The sequence below is a fragment of the Eleutherodactylus coqui genome, chromosome 4 (genome assembly GCF_035609145.1).
Source record: "Eleutherodactylus coqui strain aEleCoq1 chromosome 4, aEleCoq1.hap1, whole genome shotgun sequence".
Lineage (NCBI taxonomy): Eukaryota > Metazoa > Chordata > Amphibia > Anura > Eleutherodactylidae > Eleutherodactylus > Eleutherodactylus coqui.
In genome coordinates, this window is record NC_089840.1 from 267,340,502 (window position 1) to 267,354,160 (window position 13,659).

The following is a 13,659-nucleotide window of genomic DNA, read 5'->3' on the forward strand; positions in this document are numbered from 1 at the left end:
GCAGCAATGGGAATGTTACTGGGGCCTGTCTTGAGTGCTACTATTACTGAAATGGAACTAAGACTGCGCTCCCCCTATACTGCTGCTAGTGATATGTTAGTGGGGCCTGTCCCTAATGCTACCGCTGAAATGTTAATAATTCTGGGCTCTTCCTATACCGCTGCTAATGGTATGTCACTGGGGTGTGGAAACAGAGGCTTCACAAAGACATGATGGCGGCGAGGCCATTTCCCACCAACTCTGTTACTGTTAAGGTGTATATAACCACGGACACGTGTAGAGGACACATAGTGCCTCCAAAACATCCCCCTCCTCCTCCAACAATGAAAACATTCTTGGCAAATACCTTTGCATTGGTCCGTCTGGTGGCAGTCCAAGAATTTCACCTTTAACGACACAATAAGAGAGCACCACCACCATCCCCCCGCCACGGCCCACTTAATCCTGGCCACATTCCGAAAACCAACTACATAAAACCGCGCTACCAGGTCCGCAGTCACCACCACATTACCACCAACGAGGTTACTGTTAAGGTACATATTACCAGTCTGACTGGGGCATGCAGTGTGGGCCAAAGCCCACCTGCATTAAGCACGACATTACTACCTCAGCTGTGTTGGGCAATGCAATGGGATATTTTTATGTACCTCCGGTGGCTTCCTGGCACCCACCCATGCTGTGGGTCCACAGGGAGTTGTTACTACATCTGTCCACTTGTAAAGAACCCCAGTCTGACTGGGGCATGCAGTGTGGGCCGAAGCCCACCTGTATTAAGCACGACATTACTACCTCAGCTGTGTTGGGCAATGCAATGGGATACTTTTATGTACCGCCGGTGGGTTCCAGGGAGCCACCCATGCTGTAGGTGCACACGGAGTTTAACCTACATCTGTCCACTTGTAAAGAACCCCAGTCAGACTGGGGCATGCAGTGTGGGCCGAAGCCCACCTGTATTAAGCCCGACATTACTACCTCAGCTGTGTTGGGCAATGCAATGGGATATTTTTATGTACCGCCGGTGGGTTCCAGGGAGCCACCCATGCTGTAGGTGCACACAGAGTTTAACCTACATCTGTCCACTTGTAAAGAACCCCAGTCAGACTGGGGCATGCAGTGTGGGCCGAAGCCCACCTGTATTAAGCACGACATTACTACCTCAGCTGTGTTGGGCAATGCAATGGGATATTTTTATGTACCGCCGGTGGCTTCCTGGCACCCACCCATGCTGTGGGTCCACAGGGAGTTGTTACTACATCTGTCCACTTGTAAAGAACCCCAGTCTGACTGGGGCATGCAGTGTGGGCCGAAGCCCACCTGTATTAAGCACGACATTACTACCTCAGCTGTGTTGGGCAATGCAATGGGATATTTTTATGTTCCGCCGGTGGCTTCCTGGCACCCACCCATGCTGTGGGTCCACACGGAGTTGTAACTGCATGTGTCCACTTCTAAAGAACCCCAGTCTGACTGGGGCATGCAGTGTGGGCCGAAGCCCACCTGCATTTCATCTGACGTTAGCTCTGCTGTCCAGGGCACTGCAATGGGATACATTTATGTACAGCGGGTGGGTCCCAGGGAGCCACCCATGCTGTGGGTGCACACGGAATTCCCATTGCGGAGTTGTACCTGCCTGTGACTATTTATAAAAAACCGCGGTCTGACTGGGGCATGTAGACACCTTGACAGAATGAATAGTGTGTGGCACATAGGTTCCCCATTGCTATGCCCACGTGTGCAGCTCGAGATGGAGGTGGCACAGGATTGGATTTCTCATTGCTTCTGTACAGCATTGTGGACTATCGGTCCGCCCCTTTTATGGGGGGGTCGCTGCCTAGCCATGCCAACCCTCTGCAGTGTGTGCCTGCTTTTCCTGTGGCAGACGCACTTATAAATAGACATGAGGGTGGCGTGGCATGAGGGCAGCTGAAGGCTGGGCAGGAACAATTTGGTGTACGCTGTGGACACTGTCGTGCGGGGGGGGGGGGGGGGGGTTGGGCAGCATGTAACCCAGGAGAAGTGGCAGCGGAGTGTCATGCAGGCAGTGATTGTGCTTTGTTGGAGGTAGTGTGGTGCTTAGCTAAGGTATGCATTGCTAATGAGGGCTTTTCAGAAGTAAAAGTTGTTGGGGGGGGGGGGGGGCCCACTCTTGCCGGTATTGTGGCTTAATAGTGGGACCTGGGAACTTGAGATGCAGCCCAACATGTAGCCCCTCGCCTGCCCTATCCGTTGCTGTGTCGTTCCCATCACTTTCTTGAATTGCCCAGATTTTCACACATGAAAACCTTAGCGAGCATCGGCGAAATACAAAAATGCTCGGGTCGCCCATTGACTTAAATGGGGTTCGTTACTCGAAACGAACCCTCGAGCATCGCGATAATTTCGTCCCGAGTAACGAGCACCCGAGCATTTTGGTGCTCGCTCATCTCTAGTGCTGACACGTTACCTTTAGGCCACCTGCGCACGGACGGATTAGCATTGCAGAATCTGGAGTAGGTGTCCGCATCTGGATTCAGCAAATACCTTCCATAGCATGCGGTGGAAAAGTGGGTTTTCCTGCCCACGAGTAGAAATCGTGAGGGGGAAGGGGGGTGGGGGAAATCGCAGCATCCTCTATTTTTGGCGGATTCCGTGCGGACAGCTTCCATTGAAGTCAATGGAAGCCGTCCGACCCACGGTCCTTCCGCAATCATCACTATGGAAAGGTCACGGCATCCATATTATCACCTAGTGACAGCGCGGCAAAATCTGTACTGCGCATGTGCACCATTCGATATCCACAGTACAGAATAAGAAGAATCCGGACAGGTACACGGTGTCACCGGTCGGGCACAAGGTCGGATTCCGCTGCGGGATCCCCCATGACGAATCCGACCCGGTCGTGTGCAGGCGGCCTTAAGGACCAGACCCTTTTAAGTGATATTACACATGCAATGGTTTTATGAACGTATTTTATTTTCTTTGGTTGCCAAAATTATTTATGATGCATTTTTTGTTAAATACCCTTTTTAAAAAGTTTTTTTTACATTTTTTTGTTTCCTTAGGGACCATGTGTACAAAAAATAAAAAGAAAATATATTTTTTTCTTCGTGGGCATCAGAGAGCTGGCAAGATGGCAGCAGCGAGGGATCACAGAGGGGCGAGTATGTATTTTGGGATTTTATTATTTTACTGCTGCGAGCTGAGCAGGCTTTTGTGTAACGCTGTTTCCACGGATAACCCTTTAATTCATTCAATAGATAACAGTTGATTAAAAAAGTGGTTCTGTTGTTTAGGGCGGATTCAGATGAACGTGGTTCTGTTCCCTTATGCGGCCGTGATAATCATGGCCGTATTATGGGACAAAATGAAATTGCTGATATCAACAGATTTCAGTGGTTTCGTTTTCAGTATTGGGATTCTCTCCTGTTAATAGTACGAGTGAGAAAAGCTAGAACTTGTCCTATAGTGTAGTGAATATAACACACAGGAAAGATCCGGCAGCACCCATCTTCCCGCAGGTATTTTTAAACTCCTGTGCTCTAGTGCAGAGTTTGAAAAGCCGGCAAAGGAGTAAGGGATTCCCCTCGTCCGTGCTGCCGAATGTAGTTATGCCAACGCTCGTCGGAATAAGCCCTTAGATAGCTCCATTACCCCCACCAGTGCCCTTCACGAGCAGTAATTTGTGTCCAATGCACACACATCATATCTTACGAATGTTTATTTAGTTGGTGGACACTCTCCCTTCTGTTTAGAATACACGGGCAGCTAATTGGTTGGTAGAAAATAGATATCATTTATACTGTATGGTGACCCATTTTAAAAAATGGCTGAATCAATATGATGGTTTTATCCTGTCCCTTCCCCTACAATTTTTTTAAAATTATACATTATATGTAATCCAAAATTGTAACGCTAAAAGCTTCAGCTCGCCATACACCCAACAAACCCTCATATTCCATGTTAATGGAAAAATAAAAAAAATTATGGCTTTGGAAGGGAGGTGATGAAAGATCCCAAAAAAAATGATGCATCCTTATGGGGTTAATGAATTAAAATATCCTCCTAAGAGCTACATGGGATGACCTGTCGGGTGCAGATGCCAAATGATTCTGACAGGTGAGCGATTTCGAGCTCAGTGCCATATCTGTGGCCATGTGTACACGAGGCAAATATTGCCCAAATTCCTGCGATACTCACCCCATGTAAGTTTACCTTAAACCACTGCCAGACTTCTTCTCTGACAGTTTCTTATCTCCCACTGGACTGGAACAAAGGACCCGCCATGTTGAAAACCAACATAAAGGATCCTTCTTTCCCTGCCATCAGATCACATTAGACAGTCAATCATCGCCACCAAAATCTGTCGGTTTGAATAACATTTATCCAAGGTATTTATAAAGATAAAAGTATCAAATGTACTTGAAGTGAGAGGAATGTAGGAGGAACTTTTTAATTTCATTTCTTTACTAAAACTGGCCAAGCTGAGTAAATTTCCCTATCTGAGTAAACCTGAAAGTTCTTAAACTAACGATACGGGGTGCTATCAGTGGGTTCCAACCACAAACTGAATGTGAAACCCACAGATGCTTATATGTGATAAAACACACAGAAGCTTACATGTAGTGAAATGGACAGACCAGAGTAATAGAGGATATTTGCCTCCTACATTAACGAAGCACCAAAGCTCTAGCAAAATACAATGTTATAGAAGCAGTTTAGGAATCTCGCATTAGTTTTATGCATTAATGACTTGTGTATTAAAGGTATATTCCAAGACTGCAACATTAGAGAGTTCAGAAAACGTAACAAAAACACTTAAAAGATATAAATTTTCTGCTGGAGGCCGCTGAACGCTTGAACTCAGCTTTAGTGGAACAGGAACTCCCTGATGCAAAAGCCAGGAACAAGAGACCAAATTGCAAATCTCCAATGGATCCTAAAAATGGCTGGGGAATACCAGGAGGTACAGAGGCTTCATTGATTTCAGCAAAGCCTTATATTGCATTGTACACGCCGAGGCCATGCCGAAGACAAATGGGAGTCCTGGGACATCTGCAGCAACTCAGACAGCTGTTATATGCGAACCAAGAGGCTGCGGTCCGGAGCTCCAACGGCAACACAGAATGGTTCAGAATCGGCAAAGGCGAACGCCAAGGCTGCATCTTATCCCCTGTGTTGTTCAACCTGCATGCAGATCTTGGGGCGATGCAATTTAGATGAATCCAACATTGGAGTCAAGATCGGTGGAAGAAACATCAACAATCTAAGATATGCAGATGATACAACCTTGCTGGCAGAAAATCAGGATGATCTTGAACAACTGATACTATAAGTTGAAGGAGGAAGTGCAGAAGCCGGTCTATAAAATCAACAATGAAGAATTCAAAGCAGTTCAAGACTTCCTCTTCCTCAGATAGAAAAAAAAAAAAAAACGATCGCAAAGGAGAACCAGGACCCAAAATAAAAAGCCGAATCACGCTAGATCGCGGCGCAATGCTAAGTATGGATAAGATCTGGAAAATCAGAAATAAGCATTGCAACAAAATGATGGATATTTGACGCAATCCTCTTCCTAAACACAACTTATGGCTTCCAAAGTGGAAGAAAATGGACTGGAGTAAGATTGATGCCTTGGAACCATGAAGCTGAAGGAAATTCGTACGAATTGGACCGCCAAGATCAAGAACAAAACACACCTAGACCGCATCAAACCAAAGGATTCATTGGAGGTCAAAATTGTGAAACAGAGACTCTCATACTGCGGCCACATAATATGAGCTAATTCATTAGAAACATCGATAGTGCTTGGAATGGTCAACGGCAAAATAAGACCTGGCTGCCAAGGAGGGCGCTGGATGATATTATCAAAGCCGACACCAACAGGCAAATGATCGAACTGAAAGAAACTGCATAAAGCAGAACCGTGTGGAGAGGGCTGATCCATAAAGTGTCTGAGGGTCGGCCCTGACTAAACGGGTAAAGAAGAAGAATGCTTAGAAAGGCCCTCTGTCTATTCATTCAGGAACCTTAAGACCCCCATTCCTGTCATCGGTGGGGGTCCCAGTGGTTGGACCACCAACAATCAGATATTTATCAAGGGGGGCATTTTTTATTCATATATATACCTGTGTTTTTTCCCTATTAATTAGTCTATATTTCCATAGATGCCTGCAAAATGCCAAACCTAGCGCTTCCTATGTTTGGAAAAAATGCCATGGCCACAAAAAATGGACCAAAAGTACAAGAAAAATGCCACAAAAAGAAAAAAAAACAATGGTAAAACACTTCCTTCCAAAATTCTCAAAAAAAAAAAAAGCCAGCAAAAATGGCACAAAAAATGTGCAGTGCGTGTTTACTGGGACTTGTGTAAGGAAGGGGGGCACTGCCTGCTCTCTCCTAAGGCTAGATTCACATGAGCGACCACGATTTTGCTGAGAGAAAATAGCGGCAAAATTGCATCTTTGTTCCTGCGATTCTTGAGTGTCAGCGATGCTTTTTTTAAGAATAATCTCTAGAGATGAGCGAACACCAAAATGTTCGGGTGTTCGTTATTCGTAACGAACTTCCCGTGATGCTCGAGGGTTCGTTTCGAACAACGAACCCCATTGAAGTCAATGGGCGACCAGAACATTTTTGTATTTCGCCGATGCTCGCTAAGGTTTTCATGTGTGAAAATCTGGGCAATTCAGGAAAGTGATGGGAATGACACAGTGACGGATAGGGCAGGCGAGGGGCTACATGTTGGGCTGCATCCTAAGTTCACAGGTCCCACTATTAAGCCACAATAGCGGCAAGAGTGGGCCCCCCCCCCCTCCCAACAACTTTTACTTCTGAAAAGCGCTCATTAGCATGGCATACCTTTGCTAAGCACCACACTACCTCCAACAAAGCACAATCACTGCCTGCATGACACTCCACTGCCACTTCTCCTGAGTTACATGCTGCCCAACCGCACCCCCTCCCCCCCACAGCGCACACCAAACTGTCCCTGCGCAGCCTTCAGCTGCCCTCATGCCACACCACCCTCATGTCTATTTAGAAGTGCGTCTGCCACGACGAGGGACCGCAGGCACACACTGCACAGGGTTGGCACGGCTAGGTAGCGACCCTCTTTAATAGGGGCGGGGCGATAGCCCACAATGCTGTACAGAAGCAATGAGAAATACAATCCTGTGCCACCGCCATCAGGAGCTGCACACGTGGGCATAGCAATGGGAAACCTATGTGCCACACACTATTCATTCTGTCAAGGTGTCTGCATGCCCCAGTCAGACTGGTTATATGCACCTTAACAGTAACCGCGTTGGTGGTAATGTGGTGGTGACTGCGGACCTAGTACCACGGTTGTATTTTGTTGGTTTTCGGAATGTGGCCAGGATTAAGTGGGCCGTGGCGGGGGGATGGTGGGGGGGCTCTCTTGTAGTGTCGGTAAAGGTGAAATTCTTGGACTGCCACCAGACGAACCAATGCAAAGGCATTTGCCAACAATGTTTTCCCTGTTGGAGGAGGAGGGGGATGTTTTTGAGGCACTACGTGTCCTCTCCACGTGTCCGTGGTTATATGCACCTTAACAGTAACCGCGTTGGTGGTAATGTGGTGGTGACTGCGGACCTAGTACCACGGTTGTATTTTGTTGGTTTTCGGAATGTGGCCAGGATTAAGTGGGCCGTGGCGGGGGGATGGTGGGGGGGCTCTCTTGTAGTGTCGGTAAAGGTGAAATTCTTGGACTGCCACCAGACGAACCAATGCAAAGGCATTTGCCAACAATGTTTTCCCTGTTGGAGGAGGAGGGGGATGTTTTTGAGGCACTACGTGTCCTCTCCACGTGTCCGTTCCATGTAAGCAATAGTAGCACTCAAGACAGGCCCCAGTAACAATTCTGAAGCAGCAGTATAGCGGGAGCGCAGTCTTCGTTCCATGTAAGCAATAGTAGCACTCAAGACAGGCCCCAGTAACAATTCTGAAGCAGCAGTATAGCGGGAGCGCAGTCTTCGTTCCATGTAAGCAATAGTAGCACTCAAGACAGGCCCCAGTAACAATTCTGAAGCAGCAGTATAGCGGGAGCGCAGTCTTCGTTCCATGTAAGCAATAGTAGCACTCAAGACAGGCCCCAGTAACAATTCTGAAGCAGCAGTATAGCGGGAGCGCAGTCTTAGTTCCATTTCAGTAGCCTTAGTATAGCCAAGGCACAAGTGACATTTATGTAGCTAAAGTGTAGGCCAACCCCACACACCTTTCTGTACCATGAGTGCAGGCGAAGAACATAGAAATTACTATGATTACACTGTAGGTGAGGGCCCCAAAAAATTGGTGTACCAACAGTACTAATGTACCTCAGTAAAAATTGGCCATGCCCAACCAAGATGGCAGGTGAATCGCTTTGGTTAATGTGGCTTAAGTGGTAACTAGGCCTGGAGGCAGCCCAGTGTAACGAAAAATTGGTTCAAGTTAAAGTTCCAATGCTTTTAAGCGCATTGAAACTTATAAAAATTGTTCTGAAAAATTATTTGAGTGAGCCTTGTGGCCCTAAGAAAAATTGCCCGTTCAGCGTGATTACGTGAGGTTTCAGGAGGAGGAGCAGGAGGAGGAGGAGGAGGAATATTAGACACAGATTGATGAAGCAGAAATGTCCCCGTTTTGGATGGTGAGAGAGAACGTAGCTTCCATCCGCGGGTGCAGCCTACGTATTGCTTAGGTATCGCTGCTGTCCGCTGGTGGAGAACAGAAGTCTGGGGAAATCCAGCCTTTGTTCATCTTGATGAGTGTTAGCCTGTCGGCACTGTCGGTTGACAAGCGGCTACGCTTATCTGTGATGATTCCCCCAGCCGCACTAAACACCCTTTCCGACAAGACGCTAGCCGCAGGACAAGCAAGCACCTCAAGGGCATACAGGGCTAGTTCAGGCCACGTGTCCAGCTTCGACACCCAGTAGTTGTAGGGGGCAGAGGCGTCACCAAGGATGGTCGTGCGATCCGCTACGTACTCCCTCACCATCCTTTTGCAGTGCTCCCGCCGACTCAGCCGTGACTGGGGAGCGGTGACACAGTCTTGGTGGGGAGCCATAAAGCTGGCCAGGCCCTTAAAGACTGTTGCACTGCCTGGGATGTACATGCTGCTCGATCTACGCACATCCCCTGCAACATGGCCCTCGGAACTGCGCCTTCTGCCACTAGCGCTGTCGGCTGGGAATTTTACCATCAGCCTGTCCGCAAGGGTCCTGTGGTATAGCAACACTCTCGAACCCCTTTCCTCTTCGGGAATCAGAGTGGGCAGGTTCTCCTTATACCGTGGATCGAGCAGTGTGTACACCCAGTAATCCGTAGTGGCCAGAATGCGTGCAACGCGAGGGTCACGAGAAAGGCATCCTAACATGAAGTCAGCCATGTGTGCCAGGGTACCTGTACGCAACACATGGCTGTCTTCACTAGGAAGATCACTTTCAGGATCCTCCTCCTCCTCCTCCTCCTCCTCCTCCTCAGGCCATACACGCTGAAAGGATGACAGGCAATCAGCCGGTGTACCGTCAGCAGCGGCCCAAGCTGTCTCTTCCCCCTCCTCCTCATCCTCCTCATGCTCCTCCTCCTCCTCCTGTACGCGCTGATAAATAGACAGGAGGGTGCCCTGACTATCCAGCGGCATACTGTCTTCCCCCGCCCCCGTTTCCGAGCGCAAAGCAGCTGCCTTTATGGTTTGCAGGGAATTTCTCAAGATGCATAGCAGAGGAATGGTGACGCTAATGATTGTAGCATCGCCGCTCACCACCTGGGTAGACTCCTCAAAATTACCAAGGACATGGCAGATGTCTGCCAACCAGGCCCACTCTTCTGAAAGGAATTGAGGAGGCTGACTCCCACTGCGCCGCCCATGTTGGAGTTGGTATTCGACTATAGCTCTACGCTGTTCATAGAGCCTGGCCAACATGTGGAGCGTAGAGTTCCACCGTGTGGGCACGTCGCACAGCAGTCGGTGCACTGGCAGCTTAAAGTGATGTTGCAGGGTGCGCAGGGTGGCAGCGTCCGTGTGGGACTTGCGGAAATGTGCGCAGAGCCGGCGCGCCTTTACGAGCAGGTCTGACAAGCGTGGGTAGCTTTTCAGAAAGCGCTGAACCACCAAATTAAAGACGTGGGCCAGGCATGGCACGTGCGTGAGGTTGCCGAGCTGCAGAGCCGCCACCAGGTTACGCCCGTTGTCACACACGACCATGCCCGGTTGGAGGCTCAGCGGCGCAAGCCAGCGGTCGGTCTGCTGTGTCAGACCCTGCAGCAGTTCGTGGGCCGTGTGCCTCTTATCGCCTAAGCTGAGTAGTTTCAGCACGGCCTGCTGACGCTTGCCCACCGCTGTGCTGCCACACCGCGCGACACCGACTGCTGGCGACATGCTGCTGCTAACACATCTTGATTGTGAGACAGAGGAGGAGGAGGAGGAGGAGGGTGCTTTAGTGGAGGAAGCATACACCTCCGCAGATACCAGCACCGAGCTGGGGCCCGCAATTCTGGGGGTGGGTAGGACGTGAGCGGTCCCAGGCTCTGACTCTGTCCCAGCCTCCACTAAATTCACCCAATGTGCCGTCAGGGAGATGTAGTGGCCCTGCCCGCCTGTGCTTGTCCACGTGTCCGTAGTTAAGTGGACCTTGGCAGTAACCGCGTTGGTGAGGGCGCGCACAATGTTGCGGGAGACGTGGTCGTGCAGGGCTGGGACGGCACATCGGGAAAAGTAGTGGCGACTGGGAACTGAGTAGCGCGGGGCCGCCGCCTCCATGATACTTTTGAAGGACTCCGTTTCCACAACCCTATACGGCAGCATCTCAAGGCTGATGAATTTTGCGATGCGGACGGTTAACGTTTGAGCGTGCGGGTGCGTGGCGGCGTACTTGCGCTTGCGCTCGAACACTTGCGCAAGCGACGGCTGAACGGTGCGCTGAACTACACTGCTGGATGGGGCCGAGGACAGCGGAGATGAGGGTGTGGGTGCAGGCCATGAGGCGGTAGTGCCTGTGTCCTGAGAGGGGGGTTGCATCTCAGTGGCAGGTTGGGGCACAGGGGGAGAGGCAGGGGTGCAAACCGGAGGCGGTGAACGGCCTTCGTCCCACCTTGTGGGGTGCTTGGCCAACATATGTCTGCGCATGGTGGTGGTGGTGAGGCTGTTGGTGTTGGCTCCCCGGCTGAGCTTTGCGCGACAAAGGTTGCACACCACTGTTCGTCGGTCGTCAGGCGTCTCTGTGAAAAACTGCCAGACCTTAGAGCACCTCGGCCTCCGCAGGGTGGCATGGCGCGAGGGGGCGCTTTGGGAAACACTTGGTGGATTATTCGGTCTGGCCCTGCCTCTACCCCTGGCCACTGCACTGCCTCTTGCAACCTGCCCTGCTGATGCCCTTGACTCCCCCTCTGAAGACCTGTCCTCCTGAGTAAGCGTTGCACACCAGGTGGGGTCAGTCACCTCATCGTCCTGCTGCTCTTCCTCCGAATCCTCTGTGCGCTGCTCCCTGGGACTTACTGCCCTTACTACTACCTCACTGCAAGACAACTGTGTCTGATCGTCATCGTCCTCCTGACCCACAGAAAGTTGTTGAGACAGTTGGCGGAAGTCCCCAGCCTCTTCCCCCGGACCCCGGGAACTTTCGAATGGTTGGGCATCAGTGACGATAAACTCCTCTGGTGGGAGAGGAACCGCTGCTGCCCAATCTAAGCAGGGGCCCGAGAACAGTTCCTGGGAGTGCTCCCGCTCCTGAGCAGGTGTTATTGTAGTGGAGTGAGGAGGCTGGGAGGAAGGAGGAGCAGCAGACAGAGGATTCGGATTGGCAGCAGTGGACGGCGCAGAACTGCGGGTAGACGATAGGTTGCTCGAAGCACTTTCTGCCATCCAGGACAGGACCTGCTCACACTGCTCATTTTCTAATAACCGTCTCCCGCGTGGACCCATTAATTGGGCGATGAATGTGGGGACGCCAGAAACGTGCCTCTCTCCTAATCGCGCAGTAGTCGGCTGCGACACACCTGGATCAGGAGCTTGGCCTGTGCCCACACCCTGACTTGGCCCTCCGCGTCCTCGGCCGCGTCCACGTCCTCTAGGCCTACCCCTACCCCTCAGCATGCTGTATTACCAGTGATTTGATTTCACAGGCAGGAAATAAATTGGCGCAAGACTGCAGGCCAAATATAATTTTTGCCCTTTTTGGAAAACGAAAGGCCCCACTGCCTCTAGTGAATGAATTATCTAAGTTTAATAACTGTGCTGTGTCCCTGCTTATGTGTCACAGAACGTGAGGGTAGCAGAGTTATTATAACTCTTGGAGAGCAGGTATTTTTTTCCCAATTAAGGAAAGCAAATGGCGAAGCCAGCAGTAAAGCGTAGCTGGGTGCGTATGATTTAGCACTGTTCTTCACGCAGCTCACACGTCTCCACCGCCCGTAAGGACGGACAGAGGCTGGACAAATAGATTTGTTTTCAGTTTTTTCCCACCAACAGGCAGCACTGCGTATATTCAATGAACATGAGAAGTTTAATAACTGTGCTGTGTCCCTGCTTATGTGTCACAGAACGTGAGGGTAGCAGAGTTATTATAACTCTTGGAGAGCAGGTATTTTTTTCCCAATTAAGGAAAGCAAATGGCGAAGCCAGCAGTAAAGCGTAGCTGGGTGCGTATGATTTAGCACTGTTCTTCACGCAGCTCACACGTCTCCACCGCCCGTAAGGACGGACAGAGGCTGGACAAATAGATTTGTTTTCAGTTTTTTCCCACCAACAGGCAGCACTGCGTATATTCAATGAACCTGAGAAGTTTAATAACTGTGCTGTGTCCCTGCTTATGTGTCACAGAACGTGAGGGTAGCAGAGTTATTATAACTCTGGCAGAGCAGGTATTTTTTTTCCCAATTAAGGAAAGCAAATGGCGAAGCCAGCAGTAAAGCGTAGCTGGGTGCGTATGATTTAGCAATGTTTTTCACGCAGCTCACACGTCTCCACAGGCGTAAGGACGGACAGAGGCTGGACAAATAGATTTGTTTTCAGTTTTTTCCCACCAACAGGCAGCACTGCGTATATTCAATGAACATGAGAAGTTTAATAACTGTGCTGTGTCCCTGCTTATGTGTCACAGAACGTGAGGGTAGCAGAGTTATTATAACTGTGGCAGAGCAGGTATTTTTTTTCCCAATTAAGGAAAGCAAATGGCGAAGCCAGCAGTAAAGCGTAGCTGGGTGCGTATGATTTAGCACTGTTCTTCACGCAGCTCACACGTCTCCACCGCCCGTAAGGACGGACAGAGGCTGGACAAATAGATTTGTTTTCAGTTTTTTCCCACCAACAGGCAGCACTGCGTATATTCAATGAACCTGAGAAGTTTAATAACTGTGCTGTGTCCCTGCTTATGTGTCACAGAACGTGAGGGTAGCAGAGTTATTATAACTCTGGCAGAGCAGGTATTTTTTTTCCCAATTAAGGAAAGCAAATGGCGAAGCCAGCAGTAAAGCGTAGCTGGGTGCGTATGATTTAGCAATGTTTTTCACGCAGCTCACACGTCTCCACAGGCGTAAGGACGGACAGAGGCTGGACAAATAGATTTGTTTTCAGTTTTTTCCCACCAACAGGCAGCACTGCGTATATTCAATGAACATGAGAAGTTTAATAACTGTGCTGTGTCCCTGCTTATGTGTCACAGAACGTGAGGGTAGCAGAGTTATT

General features: G+C 49.7%; 2 protein-coding genes across 2 annotated transcripts in view; both read left to right on the forward strand.

The window, feature by feature from the left end:
• TAPBPL (TAP binding protein like) overlaps positions 1-13,659 on the forward strand; it is a 351,854-nt gene that overhangs the window by 308,981 nt on the left and 29,214 nt on the right. The gene's annotated exons all lie outside the window — the stretch shown is intronic.
• Positions 1-13,659, forward strand: part of LOC136626332 (natural killer cells antigen CD94-like) — a 76,421-nt gene that overhangs the window by 18,228 nt on the left and 44,534 nt on the right. Inside the window, exon 2 of the mRNA XM_066601305.1 lies at positions 3,042-3,140. Within this exon, the coding sequence (XP_066457402.1) occupies positions 3,047-3,140 (94 nt within the window). The 5' untranslated portion in view covers positions 3,042-3,046. The remainder of the gene's footprint in view (positions 1-3,041; positions 3,141-13,659) is intronic.